The 25,204-nt window shown below is 48.3% G+C and overlaps 1 protein-coding gene across 1 annotated transcript in view; it reads right to left on the bottom strand.

Moving 5' to 3' along the window:
* Nucleotides 1-25,204, bottom strand: part of Itgb5 (integrin subunit beta 5) — a 117,096-nt gene that overhangs the window by 30,304 nt on the left and 61,588 nt on the right. The window contains exons 6-9 of the mRNA XM_032900148.1: nucleotides 18,634-18,795; nucleotides 17,215-17,310; nucleotides 15,538-15,627; nucleotides 9,246-9,380 (exon numbers count right to left, since the gene is read on the bottom strand). Coding sequence (XP_032756039.1) covers nucleotides 9,246-9,380; nucleotides 15,538-15,627; nucleotides 17,215-17,310; nucleotides 18,634-18,795 — 483 coding nt within the window. The remainder of the gene's footprint in view (nucleotides 1-9,245; nucleotides 9,381-15,537; nucleotides 15,628-17,214; nucleotides 17,311-18,633; nucleotides 18,796-25,204) is intronic.

The raw sequence follows: 25,204 nt of genomic DNA, 5'->3' as shown, positions 1-25,204 counted from the left end.
TGTCTATGCCAGGCATGGCTAGAGGCTGAGGTACGGTGGCACCACCGGGCATGAGGTGCAGGGGCAGAGAGCAGCCATCTGACCCAGAGTAAAGAGGTCTCCTCCTCTGTAGGGGAAGGGAAGAGCGATGCGCGAATGTCTTCTCTCATGCTCCAGCCTCAGTGCCCTGCAAGAATGGTTCTCACAGCTGTATCTTGCCCAATCAACCCACAGTTCTAAAGCTGTAAGGGACACTCATTGCCTGAATAACTATCACACACAGGGGCACTTGAAAGGAAGAATTGGGGCTGGAAATGGCTCAGTGGTTAAGAGCACTGACTGCCTTCCAAAGGTCCTGAAAATCCCATGGTGGCTCACAGATGACCTATTCTGGGTGTCACTACAGTGTATAATAAATAAATAAATATTAAAAAAAAAAAAGAAAGGAAGAATTGGTGAGGAAGGAAGGAAGATTGGTGATTTGGGGAAGTTTCTAACTTTAGCGTTTCTTACAGACTGTTAACGGAAGCGGACAGCAAGGTAGTCATAGCAGAGTGGCAGGTGTCTGTCAGCTGCTCACAAGCCTGGAAGGGAGGCGAAGCTTGCTTTGATCCTTCCAGGAATCAGAACATTAAAGTCATACCTGCTCTGCTTCTCCCTCCTCAGAGGAAGGAGCTGTGTGGGGGATGGGACAGCAGAGGTGCCATAGAACAAGCCACAGAAATGCAGACAGACGGAACCTCACGGAGATGCACCCCTCTGGAAGTGGGGATCCCTTCCTCTAGCAAACACGCCTGGCCTCTCCTCCAAGTGGTCCCTTATATCTGGGTGATGTCTTTATTTCTCAGGACTCCTCAGATCTGAATTCTGGGGTTCAGAATGGGCTGGGGAGCCCTGTCAGCCAAGCCTTAACAGCTTGTAACAGCTGTCCTCACTTCAAGGGAGTCAGTGATGTCAGAGGGGTTGTGAGCTTGTCTGTTTATATAGTGAGTGGGGGGTTGTGCTCACCTAGAACAGACCTGCATTCTCCTAGCCTATCACCTCCTAGAAAGGGGAACAGAGCACACGTGTATGTAAAGATCTAGGTGGAAGGCTTGGCGGTGGTGTGTACACCTTTAATTCCGGCGCTTGGAAGGCAGAGGCAGGTGGAGCTCTGTGAGTTCGAGACCAGCCTGGTTTATATAGCTAGTTCGAGCACAGCCAGGGCCACATAGAGAAAACTCACTCTCAATAGACCAAAAAACAAAATAAACTCCACAAAACAACAATGACAACGACAAACCAAAAAACAAAAACCCACCACATGCACCTGGCCACCTGGCTCAATCCAGAGACAGCACGGCGGTGACCCCCAAAGTGACAGTCACAGGCTTCTCCCAGGTTCTCTGCCTTGGACTGGGAATGTGCTGGGCTTGCACACAGGCAGGGTTTGAGGGCTGAGCCTGAGCAAAGTTATCTATGGGGCCCGTGAGGAACGCAGGGAAGCACAGCCTTTGAGTGCCTGGTGCCATCGCTTCCCTGTGACCTGCAGGAAGCTGCTGCTTCCTGGTGCTCGACAAACGTAGAGCTGGAGATCAGAAACGCAATAAACTGCCAAGGAATGGCCTTGCCACAAGAGCCAAAGGCACCGCTATGAGGCTCCGGTGAACACAACCTTCCCCATGCAGGACCCCCTTTGTCAAGGGAGAAAGTAAGGAATTAAGGAGAGGGGGAGGGGAAGCGAGAGGAGGAGACACGGGGAGAGAAACAAACTCTTCAGCCTCGCCCACATGTGCCAGGCTAAGTGGAAGCGTTAGGAGCTTGTGAGTTGGAGCTGGGACGTGGAAACTCGGCCTGCTTGGCTGAGAAGCAGGGTTCCGGGGCGTCTATCCAGTGGAGGTGCTATCTGCCTGACCTACTGCTGTCTGATAACCAGAGAGAGGCACTGTCTGTTTCAGCCACTGGCTCTTGGCTCCTGCTGGACACAGGAATGCTATAAAAAGCCTGTTCTGTCAGGGACAGCAAGTAGGTCTGTTTTACTCACCACCCATCCCCCATTAAAATTCTGTTTTCCTACTGGATTAGCAAAGAACCCAGAGAGGCTAGAAGGCACTGGAAATTCCTTGGCTTCCCTCCCTGGTGGCTGAAGTCTCAGGATAAGCACTGATAGTGAGGGCTCCCGGGGTCCTGGAGACTTTCCAGGTTCCCGTTCCAAGATTCCGTCCAGAGGAATGTCACAGATGCTGCAGCCGTCCTGGCCAGACTGGTGATTCAACTTCATTGGGAAGATTCTGGTTTTTCAATGGGAGGACCATCCTTTCAAAAGGGGAGTTGCCCAGACCCCACACAAACTCCCCAACCCCGGGGTTCTACAGATGCCAAGTCCACTCAGCTCTCAATAAAACAAAGAGGTGAGGAAGGCCCAAAGGTCATGGTCCAGAAGAGTGGACAAGAGCAGGGGTGTGTGTGGCCTGTGTGTGATGCGTGCGTGCGTGCGTGCGTGCGTGCGTGCGTGCGTGTTGGCATGTATGCCGTGAGAAGGCTCTAACAGAGGCTCACTGGGCCCTTTGTGTGGGGTGCTAATGTTAGCTGGACAGCCAGTCACTTGCGTACTGATGTGTCAAGGTTAGTTCTTAAGAATGCAAGCTCCTGGGGTGTAGGTCAACTCAGCGGGGCTGGTGATTAACGGATGGGGGTCCTTAGAGGGCCACCTAAGAACTTAGAGTGGGAATCTCACCAGACTCAAGGCTTCAGGCTTTCATTTAAGGATGGCTTCTCTTTCAGGACATCCTTGTTTTACCTACTGCCAAGTCTCCTGTTTCTTAGTCACAAAACCACCTCTGTTGGAAACGACCACAAGGGCCCTGCCTGCCTCTCCCTCACCTTCACAAGAAGCTGCTATTATTACAGGAAGTGAGATCTACTAAGTCCAACTGTTCCAGTGCTGCCTTGGCCATAAGAGCCTCCACTGTTGTCCCCTGAAGTACCCACTGACAGCTGAACTGTTTTCCTGTTTTCCTAGAGACCCAGAGCCTTTGGTCACCATTCCCTAACACATCCCTTATCTTTTCTAACTTGTGACACCCAGAAAAGAAGCCTATTGCCAAGGAGTGGCCAGGCTCTTAAGTTTGACACACACATCCTACTAGTGTGGGCCAGCTATTGTTTCTTAGTCCCCAAACTATTCCTCTCAATTCCACAACCATCAGTCTCCGAAGCTCTCTGACCCCTCCCTCCCTGGCCACAAAGGGCGGCGCTTTTCACTCCCTAGCAAATTCATCTCACTCATCACCTTCTTCTCGCCTTATTCTCCATGGTTCCCACCAAGGAGAGACTCCACGGTCCCTCTGGGTCTCAGCTCTAATAGCCTACTCCTCTTCTTTGCCAGACCGTTCTTCCTCAGCTACAGGGACGATCCACTTGTATAAGCACTCCATCTACTGGGACTGCAGCCTGGTGAGCAGAACACCAGCTCATAAGCATTCACCGGACAGTAGATCTCAGCATAGTCGCCAGCAAGTTGGGACATCCCCGTGTTAAGCACTGGGTAGCACACCTGGCTGCCAAAACTCAGTTCAGCCAAGAGGAAGAAGGGAAGAGTACAAGCCTTCAGGGGCCTCTTTGGAGCATCACACAGGTGTTGTTTGAAAGTGTGCTCCTGCTGTCTCACAAGAAGGAGGAAGTGCAGGACTCTCCCAAACACAAGCACATCCCAGTAAAAAAGAATCGAGGCCACCAGTAAGGACGGGGCTCTCTGTCACTCTCTGTCTGTCTCTGACTCTGTCTCTGTCTCTGTCTCTGTCTCTGTCTCTGCCTCTCTCTCTCTCTCTCTCTCTCTCTCTCTCTCTCTCTCTCTCCCCCCCCCCCTTCTCTCTCTCCCCTCCTCTCCCTCCCTCCCTCCATCCTCCCCTCTCTCCCTCCCCCCAACCCCTCTCTCTTTCCTGGATTTCTATTCAGAAGACCCTGAGCTTAGCTTTACACTCATTATTACTATCTTAAACCCTTATACATATATTTTTTAAAGTTATGTGTAAGTCAGGCATGGGCTCACACCTTTAGTCCAAGCACTCAGGAGGCAGAAGCAGGTGACTCTCTGAGTTCGAGGCCAGCCTGGCCAACAAAGCAAGTTCCAGGACAGAGAAACCTTGCCCTAAAAAACACTAAATTAATTAATTGAACTATGTGTATGTATGTGCTTCTGTGTGTGGTTGTGTACATATGTGAGGCAGGTTCTCTCAGAGTCCAGAAGATGGGCAGTTGTAAGCCACCCAACATAGGTGATAGGGACTGGACTTGGGTCCTCTACTTGGGTATGCACCCTTAACGGTAATCTATCTCTCTAGCCCCTTAAAATTCTTTAAAGAAAAAAATTTATTCATTTTATATATGCGAGTACACTGCAACTGTCTTCAGACACACCAGAAGAGGGCATCTGATCCCATTGCAGATGGTTGTGAGCCACCATGTGGTTGCTGGGATTTGAACTCAGGACCTCTGGAAGAGCAGTCAGTGTTCTTAACTGCTGAGCCATCACTCCAGCCCGCCCCTTAAAATTCTTCATCTTCAGACCTCACATGTCATTGCACCAGTTTCACACAGTCCAGAAAGTCCTGCTCTCATGATCTGCATGACCCTGGTGGACAGTGACACACCCAGCCTGGAGAAAGAGTGGCTCTGTGCCGATGTCCACATCCAGACAACAAAACCCACACAGCTCTAGCCAGAGAGGCCATGTGACTGTGTGTGGCCCGTGGACATTGCGACAATACTGGGACAGAGAGAGGACAAAGGGCCAGAGCGGAGAGGCTTGCCGGAGGACCTGCTACAATTTCCAGAGGGCTATGGCTACTGGATCCCAAAGATGGGCCAAAAGCAACTTTGGAGGTGTGAACACTGTCATTATTATGTTTTCGAATGTGCTAAAAACCATCCTGTTACAACAATTGATGCCAAGGAAAGTTTCCATTTAAAGTCTTTTTTTTTTCTTCTCATTTCCAGACATCAGATTCCCACGCAAACAAATGAGAGCCGTACACAAGCGAGTTGTGGCGTAAACGATAATGACTCTGCCCCAAGCCTTTGACTACACTGTGCCTGACTGGGCTGTGGCACCGTCAGTGATTTGGGTCCTGCTGCCTGCTGCTCACTGGCAGTGGGACCTGGGGCCAGTTTCTCAGGCTCCTCTTTGAGCCCCAGGTTTTGAGGCCACCGCGTTAACATGGAGAACTGGAGTTAACTGCAACGCTGCCGCAAGAGACAGAAATCAGGGGCTGGCTAGACGGCTCAGTGGGTAAAAGCACTTGCTGTCCAGCCTAAGGGCCTGAGTCCAAATGTGGGGTCCCATACGGTGGAACAGAACCTACTCTTGCAAGTTGTCATATGACCCCCACACTCAATACACATATAAAATAAATATTAAAAAGAAATTAGTAGTAAAGCCCCAACTGGGCACACTGTAAGTTCCTACATATAGGTGGCTATGGCTCCCTGGGACAGGAAGGCTATGATCAATGGGAGGGTTCATCTGGGTGAGCTTGGGCAGGCCTACTTCCATCCTAGAGTCCCTGGCTGCCCATCAGCAGTGCACTATTCTGTCCCCACCCATGTTGCTGTGAACTCCGTGACGAGGACACAGAGGGGGGGACCGCTCTCTGGTGAAGTCTGCGTCCGTCCCATCACCACGCTGTCCCAATCCTTGCCATGTGAAATGCATGCGGTGGAAGGGTCGTGGGAGTTAGGTGCAGGCTACAGAACAGGAAGCCTTAGGCTCTGTGCTTTCATTTCGTTAATTCTGTATTAGATTCCCTAGTCTGTCACACAGGTAACAGTGTCTTCCTCGCAGGAAACTAAGAGGGGAACAGAGAAATGCTCACTGTCCAGTCTGCTTCCGGTCCATCATGGGGTAAAATGTATCCTCTCTGTATTCTGTGAAGGACCCCAAAGTAAGATCCTTGCAGTTTCCCTACGTGTGTTTAAGGCAGCATGAACAGACTTTCAATCCATTCTGCCTCAAGGTGGCATTTTCAACAAGCCCATTCTCTTGCTGCTTCTTCCTAACCTATTCATAGTGACATCTGCTTGTCACTCTCGCTTTTAAGAAGACTCTACCACAAGCAGTGTGGCCCGAAAAGAGGAGTGGTACCATTACCAAACATTCCCAACGATCCTCTGCTAACACAGCTCCGGCCAGCACAGCCCAGTGGGCATACCACGTAAGATGCTTAAGCTTTTTATATCACATGTCTTTACTGGGGTGGAGTAAGGGGTCCAGTGGCATGGCACAATGCACAGGTCAGAAGACAATTTGGAGAGTGGGTTTTCTCCTTCCACAACGTGAGTCCCAGGGAATGAACTGGTCCGTCAGGCTTGGCAACAAGTGCTTTGACTCTCTGAGCCGTCTCACCCACCCTTAGCACTTGGTTTTTTCTTTTTAGACAGAGTCTAACTATATAGCCCAGGTTAGCCCAGAACTCCCTGCGCACATGAGATTCTATTGTAAAAAACAACCAACCAAAAATACTATCAGAGCACACTCACTCTCTCTTATTAATACTCTAAACTAAATATAACATACTAATTATAATTAACTAATTAATCATAACCTAGTTTTAAAAACTATTTTTAAATCTTAGCCTCCCTGTTTTACAAGCTAGGCTGTTTGCTCCAGCTCTGTGACCTTTCTGTATTTGATAAACAGGCCTGCCCATGACATACAAACACAGGCGGACAATATACGTCCAAGTCTCTGTCAAGCCATCCCTTATAGGAAGCACGTTCATAAATCTGCCTGCCCACTGAGCCCAGTGTCACCGCACCACACATCCCATGCAGATAAGATCTATAGAATTTGCTCACGTGTCCTTTTACTATTTATGGCTGCCGACCTCCTGCCATTCCCAGAACTTCCTGTTCGGCTTTGCCCTTACATTTGTTATTTACTTTGGGCACGGAGTGCACACGGCACTGCACATGTGTGGAGGTCTGAGGACAGCTTGTCGGAGTCAGTTCTTTCCTTCCACTATGTGGGTTCCAGGGTCATCATCGGGCTTAGCAGCAAACTTACACCATCTCCCCATCCGCAGTATCTCTTTAAACTCCACGACTGCGGCAAGACTTCTGTTTTTGCTTAAATTATCTTGATTTATAAATCACTATAGGGGCTGGAAAGATGGCTTATCGGTTAAGAGCACTGACTGCTCTTCCGGAGGTCCTGAGTTCAAATCCCAGCAACCACATGGTGGCTCACAACCATCTATAATGGGATCCGATGCCCTCTTTTAGTATGTCTAAAGACAGTGACAATGTATTCACATATATAAAATAAACTTTTTAAAAAGAGAAATCACTATAATTTACCTAAAGAATATAAGTACAACGTTTAACAATTATTCAAGTTTTATTGAAAGAGTCTCTTTAATGGTTTCAGAAACACTTGATACAATTGTATACTAATATGCTGAAGATAGGGAGTTTCACCATTTCTATTGTACCCACAGGAATTTAAGCACCGAAACCATCTTCTATTTGCACAAACAGAAGATGGAGTGGGAATTTAGTCTCAAGCATGTCACTTTGTTCGTTGAGTGCCTTCTGAGTTAACTGTCATATAGACAATTGTTGGTGATGGCTGTAATGAAAAACTGACCTTTTCAAGTTGGTAAAAGCGAAATATATTTGGGGAAATCTGTCTGGGAGAACCACTGGCTTCCTAGTCATTAGGGCTCCCCACAGTCTTACCTTCCAGACTGGACTGGAACTGCCTCATTTGGTGGTAGGGTGATTGGAGGATTGTGAAAAGGTGGGACCAGTTTCTTGTGTGGTGTTAAGTGGGTGAAGGACCACTTAACATGGAAAACAGGGAGGAAGAGAGAAAAGGCTAGAATGTCCTGTCTAGAGGTAAGCAGATATTCCCGTGTCTTCCTGAGGCAGGGGGATGCTGGCTTATTGCCACCTTAGTTGGCAGTAGTGCCCAGAAGACGCTCAGATACTCTGAAGTACTCAAGGAAGCTTTCCCTCACTCCATTTTCTAAGGAAAGGAATGATCACCAAAGCTCATTGGAGGGGGCTGAAGAAATGGATGGCTCAGTTGTTAAAAGCATGCACCACTCCTCCAGAGGACAAGAGTTCCATTCCCAGCACGCATGTCAGGTGACTCACTACCACCTATAACTCCAGTTCCAGGCCAAAGCCTCTGCAGGCACCTGCACTCACGTGTATATACTTAGCATAATTAAAAATAGTAAAACACGGGGCAAGAGAGATGGCTCAGAGGTGAAGAGCATTGGCTGCTCTTCCAGAGGACCCGGGTTCAATTCCCAGCACCCACGTGACAGCTCGAAACTGTTTGTAACTCCAGTTCCAGAGGATCTGACACCCTTACACAGACATAAAGTAGGCGAAACACCAATGCACATAAAAATAAATAAATGTTTAAAAAAATAAATAAATAATGGGAGGGATGAAAGAGGAAGGTGATATTAATAAATTAATAAGAAAACGTGAATCCTAAATTAAGTAAATAAAAGAAAAAAAGTAAAATGATATTGGGATGGTCGTTATAGTCTGTCTGTGTCTAACAGGAAGCCTCCAGAAGGTGGTGCACGATCCTCCAATCACCATCAAGAGCCTGTGTTACCATGGCATGGTGGTGTCACCATTCATAAATCCTCCCCCTTGCTTTCCTTTCCAATCTTTTGTTTGGCATCACTGCTACGTCTTTTATTCTTTTGGAAGACGAGGTCCCCCTATGTGGGTGAGACTAGTGTCAAAAACAATCCTCTGTACCCTGTCATGGGCCGCCACGCCCAGCTAATGACAACTCATCGCTGTATCTTTACCTTTACATGTGTCATTTATATCAGTGATCTGACAGGCCCGTGTTCCCTCCATGGCTGCGGGATACTCCACAGACTCATCGAATAAGATGAGATGCACGGAGGGCTATCTCCATCTTTTCCCAAATGGATGAGGAATAGAAGCCAAGTCCCCTAGATTCCTGTCAATATTCTTCCCTGACTGGATCAAGCTAAAACAACAATGGCTAAAGCACCAAGGCCCAGTGCCACTGAGGACCCCTCAGCAGGCAGTGCGCTGAGGGCTCTGTGGACTGAGTTCCATACCAGTCCTCCTAAGACTCTGCACACAAAGTGCACAGCAGCTTAGAAAGGATGCTGGACTAGAAGGCACAACACACGCCCCTAGAGGACTCCAGGAAGCTACAAAATTTAGATTCAGAGAATAATTACCCAAGCGAACAAGAACTCTTATGAACTAGAGTGACCACTTACCGTGTCCCCAATCTTCAGACCCTCACACTTCCTCTGACCAGGGTAGGATAGGCCATCTTGGCAGGTAGCAGTGAAGAAGAGATTAAGGTCTTCCGGCTGATCCCAGACCGACAGCTCCACTTTAGCCCGGATGCTCTGAACAAAGGGAGAAAATGAAGCCCACGGTATTTAGAAACAGCCACAGTGAGATGTTCTCCACCATGGCTTTCTTATATACATTGTTTCTTCTAACCTCAGGAGGATCAAGCCAAGTTAGAGACAGGAGGCTTCCCATACACCATCTTTGTAGACCTGGCTTGGGCCTCCCTCTGTGAGCTTGGAGTGGTTGCTAATGGTCTATCTGCAAAATGATTTATCTCCCTCAGAAGACTTTTGCTGTCTCCCGCTTACCTCTTCAGAGCCACCTCTCATCCCTGTCACCAGTTTCCGGCACATAGTTACAGAAATCTAGCCATGTAGTCTCCAGGCTCCGGGTTTATCTGTGCACACATAGGCACACAGGCACATAGGCGCTCTCTCTCTCTCTCTCTCTCTCTCTCTCTCTCTCTCTCTCTCTCTGTCTGCAGTTCATTCAAGTTCCACCTGGCCTTTCTTCACACTCAAACCTACCCCTTACTAGATGAGGTTACCCATGAGTCTGAAACTACATTATCTGAGAGTCAACTCTTCTCGGGGGTCTGGCTGCTCAAGACACTGACTGAAACAAAGACTAAGGAAAAATGGTATGTCAGTGCAGAAAAGAAAGAAAGAGAGAGAGAGAAAGGGAGAGAGAGAGAGAGTGAGAGAGAGAGACAGACTGACTGACTGACTGAAAGTAGCAATACTGGCAAGGTTGGGGAGAAACTGGGGTCCTTACACTGCTGGACTGAAGCTGATATAGGCTTTTAGAAAAATCTGAAAAAAACCAATTAAGTAATGTATTCTAAAAATCAGGCTGATCTTAGTCCTACCTTCCTCTGAGGATTATACACAAGAATAGGGACAAGAATGTCTACACCAAGTTAAGAGCGAGAATCTGGAAAGGAACCAAAGGCCTGCCAATAGTACAATAGATTTAACAATGTATCAAACACAAGCCTGTAAAGTGACCGTGAAGAGTAGAACACTGCTCAAAGCCAGACACACTGTATTTATGTATTCTCTAATAAATGTACTCTGGACCACAGTAAATAGTATATAATGGTGGCCCCAGCCGATCCTGAGAGCTATAAACTTCCCTTATCACTCAGTGATGTTAATCTACCTTCTGAATATTCAGATACACAGTGGCCACCACGGTTACAACTGCCTGCGTATTCGGTATAGTACCAGCCTCACAGATTTGTAGCCTAGGAGCAAAAGGCAGCAGCAGAGAGCCGAGACACGTAGTACATCACACCGTCTAGGTTAACATGCCATATTCTCTTTGTCTGTACAATGCTGTAACTCCCTGACAATGCGTCTCTCAGAGTGCATCCCTGCTACTAAGTGAGAAGCCATCATGTGTGAAATTCAGCAACAGGCAGAACTAATGGCTGCCCTTGGGGGATTGCGAGAGGAGGAGGCCTACAAGGGACTTGCCTGTGCTGGCAATGCTCTGCTGTGGCTGTGTTTTTCTTAGTATATTTTTGTTTCTGAGACAGGGTCTTGTTACGTAGTCTAGGATAACCCTGAACTTTGTAATCCCCTTGCTTCAGGCTTCTGAGCTGAAATTACAGGAACAAGCCCAGCTGTGATCTGCTTTTTACCTGGGCGTTAGATGCTCGTGTGTGTTTAGTTTATACAAGGTTTATGGAATCCTTTACATGTCTCTTGGTTTTTAGAATCCACAACAACAACAACAACAAAACCCTCTCAGTAATAGCCAAGTGTGACGCCACACACCTTTAATCCCAGCATTGAGGAGACACAGCTGGGTGGATCTCCACAGCAAGTTCTAGACCAGCAAGGGCTATTTAATAAAATGCTGTCTAAAAAGTCCCTATGGAAGACACAACTTTAGAAGCCGAGGCCAAATGAAGTTTCTTTATGACTATTTAGAAGTCATATTTTATCAAGCATTTAAAAAGATCTGTTTATAACACAGACAGCAGGACTCACTCTGAGAGACACTGAGTCAAGCTACCGCATAAACAAGAAGTCAAAGTACCACCAGCTTTTGTAGATCCCCTCCCCCCAACCCTCTAACTCTGGCATGGGGTGCTAAATTGGAATACATGAAATATTCAGTTTTCCCAACAAATTCACAGCTTGCAGAAAATACTCCGCAAAAACTGGGCTCTGCAACAAATTATCGAAGTGCTTCTACAACTCTAAAAATACCCTCTGAAAGCCACTTCCTCTTCAGAGTGCCATTCCTAATTGGCCAAAGGTCACGAAAGTGCTACTCAGCACACACTCCGCTCTTCCACTGAATGTAATTAGTTATTTACAGCTCTGCCTTCTCAGTGCACCACGAACTTAAGGACCATGTATGTGCCTTCTCTCCCCACGATGCAACAAAATCTTGTCGAATGAATACATGGACCAACGTATGGTCATTTGAACAACGGCTATGCTCAAGGGACTGGCCAGTTGCACATGAACATCCTCGTGCATAAGAACCCGTTCTTGTGCCTTTGAGCCTCTGATGTGTCTTGCACTTCTTTCTCTTTTGTCAATAAATACACCTTAAGGGGCTAATTGTGACCAGCATTGTCTGACACACACGGCAGCAGGAGATTGGACCAAGCACAGCTCTCTCTTTGAAGACACCTAATAGGGACTGGAGGAACGGCTGTGCTTAAGAATCCTGGCTGCTCTTCAAGATGACTCAAACTGGTCCCCAGCACCCACGTTGGGCAGTTCCAAACTGCCGTTAACTCCAGCTCTGGGGAACCTAATCCTTCCTCTGGCCTCCAAGGGAACCGACACATACATTCACGTTTACACACGCATACATGGGGGGGGGGCGGTGCATACACATGCATGCACACATATTTGTATATATAAAGATGTATGGAGACGGGGTGAGGAAGATGGCTTGGCGGTTAAGAGCACTAGCTGCTCTTCTATAGTGTCAGGTCCAAAATATACTCAGGACAAATGACTCTCTGTGGTGCCTATCAGCATACCTATGCTCACTCGGCATCAGAAGCTGGCTTCCAGGTTTCCTAGGTATCACGAAGACCTTTCTGTAGCTCTTCTCAGTTCTTCTCACCCATGCCCTACCCTACACTCCTCCAGCTTCTCAGTCCCATAAAGCCCTGACAGTTCAGCCGTGTGCTCTCCTTTGGCCTCTCTCTCGTCTTCCTTTCTTGACCCCTATCTCTTGCCATACCCCCACCCCCTCAAGGTCCAGTCCGCTGGCCACTGTTCAGTTTACTCCTTCCTCTCCCTGCTCTGGACTCCTCCAGATGCCTCTGGCTGTCCTCCCCCTCATATCTACAATAAAATCCTCCCCTCAGCCGTTCCCTGGAGTCGTCACATCACGAGCTTATTTATCTGGTGCTGAAATCCTCAGTTTATACACAGGGGACCCAGGTTTGGTTCCCAGCAGCTCACAACCATCTTCAATTCGAGTTTCAGGGGACCCAATGCCCTCTCCTGTTCTCCGAGGGTACCAGACAAACACGCGGTGCACTGAAAACCAAGTGGGCAAACACACACACAACACGCACGCACACATGCGCGCACACACACACCTACACCCTGGCGATGGCAAATTAAAGTTTAAAAAAAAAAAATCTTTAAGATAAGAAAAGGATCTTGGCTGGAGAGGTGGCTCAGTGATTAAGAGCACTGTTTGCTCTTCCAGAGGTCCTGAGTTCAAATCCCAGCAACCACATGGTGGCTCACAACCACCTGTAATGAGATCTGGTGTGTGTGAAGACAGCTACAATGTACTCACATAAATGGAACAAACAAATTTAAATTTAAAAAGAATGAAAGAGGGGTTGGGGATTTAGCTCAGTGGTAGAGCGCTTGCCTAGCAAGCACAAGGCCCTGGGTTCGGTCCCCAGCTCCAAAAAAAAAAAAAAGAATGAAAGAAAAGAAGAAAAGGGATTCTATGTTCTACGTGGGCCGCAGACCCTGGCTGTGTTCTGGCTGGTTCACTCTGGCTTGCCACAGAGCGTTTGGGATCAGAATCTGCTCCACTGTGTCAGATGGCTGGGACTGTGAAGACTTAGCTCAGGCCTCATTTATGGTACCAAAAACTGAACCCCAAAGCTCAGCTGATGGGCAGGCTCCAGAGCTCATGCTGATCCCAGAGCCACAGGCTTCTTTCCTCAGAATCCACTGACTCTGGAAAAGTATGAATCATCAGGTTGCCCCACCTCACACATATAAGGGCCTGCCTCCCTTGAAACACCACATGCTCCTCCAGGAGAGAGCTGTGCTTGGTCCAATCTCCTGCTGCCGTGTGTGAGACAATGCTGGTCACAATTAGCCCCTTAAGGTGTATTTATTGACAAAAGAGAAAGAAGTGCAAGACACATCAGAGGCTCAAAGGCACAAGAACGGGTTCTTATGCACGAGGATGTTTCATGTGCAACTGGTGAACCTACTCAATTGCTACCAGCCCTGCCCCTGAAGATGGTTTCTTTCTCCCATCCTAGAAAAAGTCGGCAATGTCAAGAATGCTGGCCCCCTAAGTGCTATTCTATTACATACCCGGTGTCACGTTAGGTCACATCTGCAATTGCTTTCTGTCCTCCCAGCTGTGGGGGGAGGGGAGCGGTTGGAGCAGACTTTGTGGCAACAACCAAAAGAGAAACATGTGCTGTGCTAGGGCAGAACCCACCACGGGCTCTGATGTCACCCTCTGCTGCTGCTCTAGTGGTCTGCAGCCCAGCCTGCCCTCTCCCACTTTAAAGAGAGGCCCCTGGGCTTTCTGTCTTAAGTATCTCTCTTCATAAGCACGGAATGATGTTTCTGGACCCAGACTCGGGGCCGGGCCCTGGAAGACAGTCTTTCCTCTGCAGTTCTCTGTGCTGCAGAGACTCCATGCTGCCAAACACCCTTGGGCAGAAAGTGAGTTTGGCACAGCTGGAAACGGATATAAATCTAAGAGCTGACAATTCTACATTATGAAAGACACGTACAAATCAGACAGAGCCAAAGTCCACAACCACTTCATCTGTAATGGACGCTCTGACCAGAATCTTCCAGCGTCCTCACAGATCCACTGCTAGCATCCAGAGGAGCAAAGTCAAGACCCACATGTAACCATGGTTGTGTGACTCATGAAATCCACCACAAATCAAGGCAACGATGAAAACGTGAACCGGCACCAGCAAGCACAGCCCATGTGGCTCTGGTACCTGTGGAGGCTAAGAGGCGAGTGTTGGATCCCCTGAAATTAGAGTTACAGAGGGTTGAAAGCCTCCATGTGGATGCTGGGAGTCAAACTACAGCAGCCTGTCTGTATGTGTATCGCTTAGAAGTATTACTCTTTGTGTAGTGTGTGGCAGTTTCCCTGAGCCTGATTTGCTGTGTATATATAATATTGTTTTTGAAATGAAAATGTGAGAATCTTGGAGTAAGGGGAAAGGAGAGGAGCGGGGGTTATCCACTTAGAAGTTGGGGTTTGAGGAAATGATCTTTTTAGGCTGCATTAGAAACTGGAGTGAATCCAGTTTCCCCGAGCAACTACGGGGCCCTGCTATTGTTGCTGGAATCCCTAAATTAAACTGCTTTCTGGGAAAATGTGTTATACAGCTCGGGTCTGCAGGGTCTAGAGCTGGCTGAGCGTGGAGATTCTGAGAGGTAGCTACTCCAGAAGATGTCCTCACCCCACCTCGCAGAGCTCCGATGAAGCCACTCCTTAGCTCTGTCTTCTCCAAAAGCCTTGAACTCACAGAGCTCTACCTGCCTGGTCTACACAGTGAGTTCCGGGACAGCCAGGGTTATATAGAAAGAACCCATATGTATGGTCAGGTTGGAGGAGCAACCCAGATAGAAATGAAGACCATAGTGTAGAAGAAGAGAAGAGAAAATTCTGGCTTTCGCAGGAATTCACAGGGGAAATGAGGCAAGTGATGAGTTATCAAGAGCCCAAACTTCAACAGTCCATGAGGGCGAATATGAGAAGCATCTACCCAGAAATCCCCCCTCACGCCCAACTCCGAGTCTATAGAACAGAGACATGGAGAAACAGAGTAGGGGCCTTGGCCACACCTCAAACGCTAGGGGTCCCTAATAGAAGGGGTGCAGCAGGCAGAGCTAATCCTCCACCCAAACCTGCATCAGCTCCAGGCCTCAGTGATTCAGGAGGGGCGGGATGGAGGTGGGGAGTAGGGGGGAGGGCGACGCATCAGAGCCAATGACTTACACTGTACGCATTGATAATCAGTTGAATAATGTTTTTGGAATCTCCATGCAAAATCTCCACAGTGGTTCCAGGTATCAGGGCTGTAAAATTCTTCAAAAACACAAAACAAAACAAAACGTAAGACCATTTTGCCTTCTGTGTGGGTTAGTTTTATGTCACCTCGACACAGGCTAGAGTCACCTGAATTGAGAAAATGCTCCCATAACACTGGACTGTAGAGCATGTTCTTAACTGGTGAGCGATGGGGAGGGCCCAGCCCATAGTGGGTGGTGCCGTCCCTGGCTAGTAGTCCTGAGTTCCAAAAGAAAGCAGGCTGAGCAAGCCACGAGGAGCAAGCCAGTAAGCAGCACCCCTCCATGGCCTCTGCATCAGCTCCTCCAGGTTCCTGCCCTGTGTGAATTCCTGTCCTGACTTCCTTCGGTGATAAACTATGATATGAATGTATGAGCCAAATAAACCCTTTCCTTCCCAAATTGCTTTTGGTCATGGTGTTTCATCTCAGCAATAGTAGCCCTCACTAAGACACCTTCCATCCTATCAGGGTCAAGAGCGAACTGTGGTCAAGAGTAAGAACCAATCTATCTTCTCAGTAGGGAGCTAATATACAACGGGTGTCATTCTAAAAACTTTTTGATACCTATATGTAAGGCCATGGGAACAGGTCAGAGTCCCTGTTCTCAGGCTGTGCAGATCTCCCCATTTTGAGGAAGGAGGCTGAAGCCACGGAAGATCTCTGCCCTCCAGAAACAAAGCCCAGTACAGCTTCTGCATTTAATCCTTCCATGATGGACAAGCTTTAATGCACAATCTTGCACCAAACAAAAAAAATGGGCGTCTCCCCATTTTATCATCTAAAATAGACTCAGGCTCAGAGAGGATCCAGAACTCAGGAGGACACTGTGAAATTTTCATAACTCGTAAGGCAGGGGCCTTTGAGACACGATTGAACAAAAGTCCTTTGGAGAATAATTAAGGGATTCCTGACAGCAGCCCCTATATGCTTCCACCGTGCAGAGGGCATCGGAAGTGAGCTGGGTTTACGCTTAGCTCACGTGAGCTCTTCCACAGCCAAAGACGTTTAGTGTATGTGCCTGTGTGTGCACATGTGAGAGCGTCACACGAAGGCCAGAGAGGACACTGAACATCCTCCTCTCTTACTCTCCAGGGAGCTTGTGAGCCACTTGCAGCTCACTGTGATTGCCGCAGTGGTGGCCCAGGCGGCAACCTGGGAAAAGACCTGTCTCAGGCTCTGTCTGATTTTTGGGAGACCTACTGTGCTAGGCCACTCCTTGCCTCCCACCCTCTCTCTGCAGGAAGGCAGACAGCTGTGTATCGTAGTAGCCAACGATGGGCTGCCCAACGTCGGTTTCCTTTGGACAGAATTAGTTTATGTTTTCCTTCTCGACTGGAATAGGCCCCTGTGTCTCTATCCATTTCCTGAAAGTGGCAATTTGTAATGTTTTTGAGGTATTTCTCTGCATTACATTAGATAACGTAGTTTAAAACTCCCGGTGAAGAGGTCCATGAGCACACGAGCACTCAAGCGTTTCCTTATTACTTCCAAGCACAGCTCCATTGACCCCGCCCACTCCTACTCTAATCTCCAACTGGCTCTAGGTCAGAATGAGCCGCAGATCAGGCTTCCGGCCCCCCTCCCGCTCCCACGCACAGGAGTACCTTGTAGAGCATATAGTGGTTCTTCGTCACTGCAAAGATGAGGTTGATATTGTTCTCTGCCAGCTTCTCCCCAAGCAAGGCAAGCGATGGATAGTCCTAAGGCCAAGGCAAAAAGTCAAAGAGTGTTAACTGCCCCAACTAGCTGTGACACTCACATGATCCGCAGACACACAGAACCTGGGAAGCATCTTTCTCTTGGGTTCCCATCAACCAAGGGACCAATAACTGAGTCCATCGGCAGCTCCTGAACTAAGAGGCTATAGAAAGTGGTGCTCATTAGAAAGGCCCCTCTAGCATCTCTAGGTGTGATCTACATCCCTCTCCCTTCAGGAGGTAAAGGGATAGCTGTGGCTCCAGGAAGAACAGCCTAACCCACCATCTGCCACCAACACCTATTAGCTTGTGTGCCTTCCCTGCGGCTGTCCCTTGCCCTGCTTTCCTTTTCCTGTGCCCAACAGTCAGGTAACCAATGTTTGCAGGTCCTGCTCATGGCTCATAACAAGCAAAGGAGACCACTGTTCTCTGGAATCAGGCTGTAATGGGGGTTAGGGGGAGCCGAGTGAGGAGAAAGAAAAGACGAGGCATTTAACCCTGGTTGGCACAGGGATCGCCATTGGGTGAAGTCCTAGAGTTAGAAGCCCTTTCTCAAGTCTCTGTCACTCCTGGATAATCTGGAAAGCTTAGGTGATCACCTCCTGAAGCAGGAGGAAATGGGCCTGTCCTGCAAAGCAAACCGGGAAGTAACTGTCCCAACCAGCTGTGACACTCACATGATCTGGGAAGAATCTTTCTCTTGGGTGCCCATCAACCAAGGGCCCAATAACCAGATATAGCCAGATATCAAAATAGATTTGGGGAAGAAGAAGGAATACATTTCTTGAAAAGCCTGCCTAAAACAATGCAGCAGGATCTTGGTACTTGCTGGACTGGGTATCTCCTCTAACTCTATCCCTGTTGTGACTCCTTCAGGAAAGCAGGCTCCACCCTGTCTTCAGATCAACTCTCCACCGGAACCATTTGGCTCCCAGGTCACCTCTTCCTCCAACGAGATAGCTCCCACTAGGAGAGATAGCTCCCACTAGGAGCACAGAGGTGTGGAGATGAACCAGCTACGGAAATCCCTAGCAGGTTGGGGATTTAGCTCAGTGGTAGAGCGCTTGCCTAGCAAGCACAAGGCCCTGGGTTTGGTCCCCAGCTCTGAAAAAAAGAAAAGAAAAAAGAAAAAAAAAAGAAATTCCTAGCAAGAATCAGTTAACAAGGAGGTTTTACAACTCAGTGAGAGAGGACGAGATAACGAATAAAACTGGATCCCCGGGACGGAGCAGAACATCAGCAAGAACTGAAGGCCGAGGACGTTTTCGGGGAAGCGATGGGCGATGAGTTACAAGGAAAGGCTGCAAGAGCCCGCCTAGCACTCACCATCTGGTTGGACGCAGTGTACTCATTGGCTTCATTCAGGTGACACTGGCCATCGTGTGGCTGGACCAGGCCACCCAGTTTTCCATCCAACGCGATGTGGGGCACGTCGTCCGTCGTGAACACCAGCAAGTGCAGGGCATCCTTTCGCCATCCGATCTTCTCCTGAAAGACAGGAGATGGAAAAAGATGGAGGTGGGTATAGCCTTCCTGTACAAACCTGTCCAAGGCTTCACACAAGACAGTAGCTGGCTGCGTGAGCAGCGTGCCCTTCCCACGGCAGAGTGGCATCTCAGTTAAACCCACGCCACAGTGGCACAGATGAGAAACTCTGCCCACACAGGCCCGTGTGCCTAGACACCCGCTGGCATCGTCATCTTTCCCAGGTCTCCTCTGACTTCATCCAAGGGCTACGTCTCTGGAAGATTCCCTATCAGATTCCAGCACAAGCCTGAGCCCACCCAATGCCTTCCTTCCTTCATCACACCACCAGCTAAGACCGTACCACATGACGGTTAAACACATGAGGCCCTGCTAGACAAGAATCGTTCAGGAAAGCATCCAAATGGCCCTGCTGTTTGAGATGGCTCTGCCTTTTGAGGATCTGGTAAGGACGCCTCTCCCAGGAGTTATGAATTCTCCCAACTCCTTACCAAAATCACTTCATTGTCAAAAGTGCAGCAGATGAGCTCTCTCTCCCTTGCTGTTTCACTGCGGGGGCCTAGTTTCACTTCACAGGATTATCCAGACTGAGGCTCAGCTAAATACAGTGCACGGCAGCAGGGAGCTCTGGACACAGCATTACACAACACCACTCAGGAATTATTATCCGGAGCCGGAATGCATGGTCACTCTTTTACTATTGGCGAAAGGGCTTCCCGAAATACGCTGGTGATTGCAGGAAGGATTAGACATTGCCAGAGGCTAGTTATGGACACTGGATATAAAACTCACGGAGATGGGGTTGACCATAGGTTAGCAGCTATTGTTCTCTCAATGGCAGGTGAGGAGCTGGGGTACCACCCGCTCTCACTCATCATCTGCACAGCTACGATGCCCTCTTACTCCCTTAGAAGCAGCATGGGCACAGAAAAACGTATCATAAAGTCAAAAGGGGGGAAGGGGTCGACAAAACGCCTGTGAAGACCCAGGCCTGCTGTGGTCACCTAAGAGGAGTCAGTGTTGTGGTCATTGTCCAATAAGCAGCTACTCGTCTCCTGCTGAGTGCCAGATCCCTCGGAAGGTCGCTTATTTGCCAAAAGCTTATTGTAGCTCTTAAAGAGTCTCAGTTTAAATAAAAACAGCAGCATCAACAAAGCAGGACGATGCTGATAAAGGCAAATACAACATTAATGGAAGCCAGGGAGGGGGAGGAGGGGGGAGGAGGAAGGAGAAAGAGGAAGAAAATGGAGGAACAGGAAGAGAAAAGGGGAGGAGGGGGAGGAGGAGGAGAGAATGAAGGAACAGGAGGATGGGGGGAGAAGGAGGAAGAAGGGGAGAAGGGGAGGAGGGGAGGAGGGAGAGAGGGAGAAACAGGAGGAGGACGAGGAGGGGGAGGAGGAGGAAGAAGAGGAAAAGAAGGAGGAGGGAAAGGAGGAGGAGGGGGGAGGAGGAGGAGGGGGGGGAAGAGGGGGAGGAGGAGGGGAGGGAGGAGGGGAGGAGGAAGAAGAAGAGGAAAAGAAGGAGGAGGGAAAGGAGGAGGGGGGGAGGAAGAGGGAAAGGAGGAGGGGAGGAGGAGGGAGGAGGAGGGGGAGGAAGAGGGGAGGAGGAGGGGAGGAGGAGAGACTGGAGGGGGAAGGATGGGGAGAGAGAGGAGGAGGGGGAGGAGGATGGGGAGAAGAAGACAAGAGCTATGTAGGCTCAGGGTTTACCATCCGCACCCCTGTTCCAGATTTATTTATGAATAAATGCCTAGGCCATAAGCTTTGGCTCGTCTGCACTAGCCTGTAACTGAATTATCCCGTTTAAACTAGTCTAAATCAGCATAAGACTAGTTACCTCTCCTCAGTCTCATTCGTCTCCCTCAGAGTCCAGGGAGAATTTACCTGCCTCTGACTCTTTCCCAGAATCCCCTCTCTCTCTCTGCATGATGTCCCATCTTCTTTTTCCTGCCTTTTGCTAACAGGCTTTATATTGGCAGGTGATGCCTCCACATGGCCCACGAGATGATCCTCTACAAGAATAATGAGGAGGGGGATGGGGATGTAGAGGAGGGAGAGAGCTGAGGTGGAGAAAGGACTTCCCAGTTTGCAGGAAACTCAAGCTGCTCTGTCTGGAAGGATGAGGAGAACACATTGAAGAAACAAACAGGGAGGGAGGAAGCAGGAAAGGATCACAGCAAAGAGATCCCCACACCTGGGAGGTAGTGCTCCCTCAGGGCTACACCAGGACAAGCAGCTGGTCACTGGACAGGCACTGGGGTGAGTCTTTTCCTGGGATAAGAAGAGGCCAAAGGGAAGCTTTTTTCAGGATTCTGGTATGTTCTCACTTTTGCTCTGTTGTTTTTCGCCTTCTGAATGTGTATGTACAAGCTTACAAAGAGTGAACTCCACACCACATAAATTATCCCTCAATAAGCCAGACTTTAAAAAAAAAAACAACTCCAACTTTAAGTAGTTATCTGTCAACGCTGTGATTCTATTTCAGGGGACTCCAAGAGTGCCACGGAATTATGCATGAACACATTTTATCAGTAGGAAGAAAAGACAGAAAGACATGGCTATCCTTGTGTACTACCCGGGGAAGTAAACTAATGTTCATAAAAAGTCGGAAATTTTGTGCAGCCAATTAAACACGGTGGAAACAAAGAGGTGGGCATTTGTAGGATGGTTATAGACCGTATAGAAACATAGAGTTCTACTTTAAAACAACTCGAGTCATTGAGATAAAGTATGGCATGATGTGTTTGGAGTTAGACCATGGGTGACCACTTCTTTTTCCTAATATTTTTTAAACTATAAGCAATGCTTCTGTGACTCTGAACTTTGAATGCTGTTATTTGTTTTCAGTGGGCTTCATTTTTTTTTTCCTTCTTTTTTTCGGAGCTGGGGACCAAACCCAAGGCCTTGCGCTTGCTAGGCATGCGCTCTACCACTGAGCTAAATCCCCAACCCCCATTTTTTTTCTTTGACCATTTCTCTGTGGTCTCGTGGAACCAGATGAGGGCTTAGGTTAGCAAGGAGCCAGACAACTGGGAACGTGAATGTTTTAAGATGGATACTTGAGTTCTCCTGCTATTTCTAACTCCCCCTGACCAATTCATGTGTCACCCCGAACGCTTTCCCCTTATCTGTAAAACAGGCATAAAAATACTTCACTTTGATTGAGCACATCCACAGTTCTATTAACCCCTCCTTTTGACCGATCTCTGTGAAACAGGCCGGACGTTGTCATCTCATAGCTGAGCAAACTGGCACTCAGAGAGATTAAACTGACTAGTCCACTCTACCATCAGGGCAGACTGAGACAGTCCATGTTTTACTCACAGAGTTGAATCACCCAATCGTACAGGGGGAGGAGGCTCAGCACAGCAAAGGAGACAAATCAGAAGAGAGCCCAGTACAACACTGCGTCTAACCCGTGACTGCCAGATCCAAAACTCAATGCTTGCTGAAAGGAAGGCGAGAGTCTGTAGGAGAAATTGCTCCACAGAATGAGGGTAACTATTTCCTCTTAACTGGGCTCACGATCAGTAAGTGGTGTCAACAGCCTTGGCCTAGAGTTGGGTCAAGGGATGGGTCAGGACACAGACGAATTATCCGCCCAGGCTTTCAGCTTAGAGATGTCACGTGATGCTTCCAGAGTACTTATAGTCAAAACAAACTGTCTCCTTTTTCTTCTTCTTCCTTCCTCCTCTCTCCTTCTTCTTCTTCTTCCTCCCCCCCCCTCTCTCTCCCCCTCCCCCCCCTCCTCCTCCTCCCCCTCCTCCTCCTCCTCCCCTCCCCTCCCCCTCCTCCCCTCCTTCTCCTCCTCCCCCCCCTCCTCCTCCTCCCCCCCTTCTCCTCCTCCCCCTTCCTCCTCCTTCTCCTCCTCCTCCTCCTTTTTTTCCCCTTCTTCCTCCTGACTCACTTTATAGACCAGGTTAGCCTCGAACTCACAGAGTTCTGCCTGCCTCTATCTCCTGAGTGCTGGGACTAAAGGCATGTACGACCACACCCAGCTTATTTTTCATTTTAAAGGAAGTTGCTGAACAGATACAGACCATCCATGAGAGCCGTAGTCCGGTGTCTTTGGAAGAGATCAATCTAAGTTCAAGTCTTCACCTTGTTCTAACTGGAGCTCTATGAAAGTCCCCCGTTTCTTTCATTTTGGAAAATGGAACTGAAGCTGCCTGCCAGGATTGGTGCCAGGTCTTTATACACAGTGTATCTGAAAAATGCTTGGCCCGTTTAGGAAACTAAATTACTGTTCAAGGGTCAGGATTAACCAGTTTACATTCCTCCTCTTTTTACTGCTTGGTAGTAAGGCCACACAACTGTTACATGGACTATGAATTACTCCACAGCTGCATACATGCTAAAACGGACAGAGTTAAGTTGAACACGTGGCACGCACCTGTAATCCTGGCATTTAGGATGCTGAGGAAAGCTCATTAATTAGAGGTCAGCCTGGGCTAAGTGAATTGAGGTCAGCCTGGACTACATTGTGAGACTCTGGGTAGTGGTTTAAGTGAAAAATGGTTCCAGAGGCTCGGGAATTTGAATATCGGGTCCCTATTTGGTGGTACTGCTTGGAGAGATTCTAGAACTTTTAGGAGGTGCAGACTTTTAGAGGAAGTACATTACTGAGGAGTGGTTAAAGATTCTCCATGCTTCCTGTATGACAAGACATGAACAGCTGTTGTGCCTCCCCAACCACAATGGACTCTCTCTCTGGAACTGTAAGGCCAAATAAAACTCGTTCTACCTTAAGCTGCTTTTGTTTAAGCTGCATAGTGTTTTATCACAGCAATAGAAAAGCAACTAATACACCTGGTCTCAAAACAAACAAAGACCACAAACGCTGAATTATAATATGATGCCAATACCCCAAAGAAGCACTGGCCATTTCTCACCAAGTTAAACACTTACGGTAAGACCAACAAACCCGCTCCAGGTATCAGCCCAAAAGAAACAGAAGCACATGTCCATTAAAAAGGACAAGAACACGGCATTCATAGGGACTCCTAAGGATAGACAAAAACTGAAAATAACCTAAGACCACAGCAAGGGAATGACCAAATTCATGGGTGGACAACTATGCAACAGAATTACCACTAAGCTGCAAAGGAAATGAGTGAAAACATTTACCAGCAAGAAGGAATCTCGGGATAACTGTGCAGAGAGTCAAATGGGCCATCCAAGATAGATAGATAGACAGACAGATAGACAAATGTGTCCTGTACTTAAAATTTTTGCAAATCGATCTTATCTGTAGTGAGAGCCAATGTGTGGTTGCCTGGGGGAAATGGGTGAAGGAGAAATGAGGGACCCACACTTACTCACAAGTATAGTGTTCATTAGCTTTGTTGACTGGGGTGGGGGACTTGCCTGCCTGCCAAGCACCTACATGGAGGTCAAGGGAAAACTTGTAAGAGTTGGCTCTCCCCTTCCACCACGTCAGTGAGACCTAGGGCTGGAACTCAGGTTGTCAGGCTTGGTGGCAAGCATCATTCCTGGGTGAACTCTCTTACAATCTGGATACTATCTTGGTTTTGACGATGGTTTCTTAGGTAAATAGACCGTACTTGTCAAATGTTTCAAATGCGGGCCAAGCACGCTAGCACTCAGAAGGCCGAAGCAAGAGGACTCCAAGTTTGAAGTCAGCCTGGGGTACATGTGTGAGACAGTTTCAAAAACCAAAGTCAAGAAGAGAAAGCGTACCAACCTATCACACTTTCAACGTGTGGCTTACGTGTGTTAACTACACTTCCGTGACGGATCTTTTTAACCAAGGCTTGTTTTGCTCGGAGCACGGTTTAAAAACAACGCATTCCTCCTGCATGCCGGTGGCGGGGAGTGGACTAGGAATGTCACACACCAACGCTTCTCCTTGGCAGCGGTGGCATGCTTGAGGTCAGGTGCTGGTAGGGCTGAGTCCAGCCCCACATCTGCTTTATCTTGCTGTGTGACCTTGAGCAAGGAGGTACTTAATTTTTTCCCCCAACATCAGCTTCCCCATCTATAAGGGACAGATAATGGCTACTGTTAAAACACAGCTGAAGAAAGGCTTAACCGAAATGACACATGGGGCAGCAGCCGTGTACCTGCAATGTGGTAAAGAGGTAGTAATTGGTACTCATTGGCACCGCCACTACTGCCAGGGAGCCAAAACCTCCCACCTGGGTCTCTAGATCATAAATTCCCCGCCTTCTCTTCAGAGAGGAGCACTGCGCGTGTTTCTCCTTTCTGCTTATTTCCATCTTCTAATTTTTATGTTGGATGCTGTCTTTCTTAAAAATGATTTCCCAAAGGGTCCGTGCTTTGGCTAAATCTTTCCTTACGTCTCTGAGTAAAGTCGAACTGTAAACGAAACATGTAAACAAAACTGAGGTCATTAAATAGACCAAGGTCAGCCCTCGGATGAAAATGTCAAT

Source organism: Rattus rattus, chromosome 4, assembly GCF_011064425.1.
Source record: "Rattus rattus isolate New Zealand chromosome 4, Rrattus_CSIRO_v1, whole genome shotgun sequence".
NCBI lineage: Eukaryota > Metazoa > Chordata > Mammalia > Rodentia > Muridae > Rattus > Rattus rattus.
Note: the sequence above shows the minus strand (reverse complement) of the source record. Positions and strands in the feature narration are given on the sequence as shown.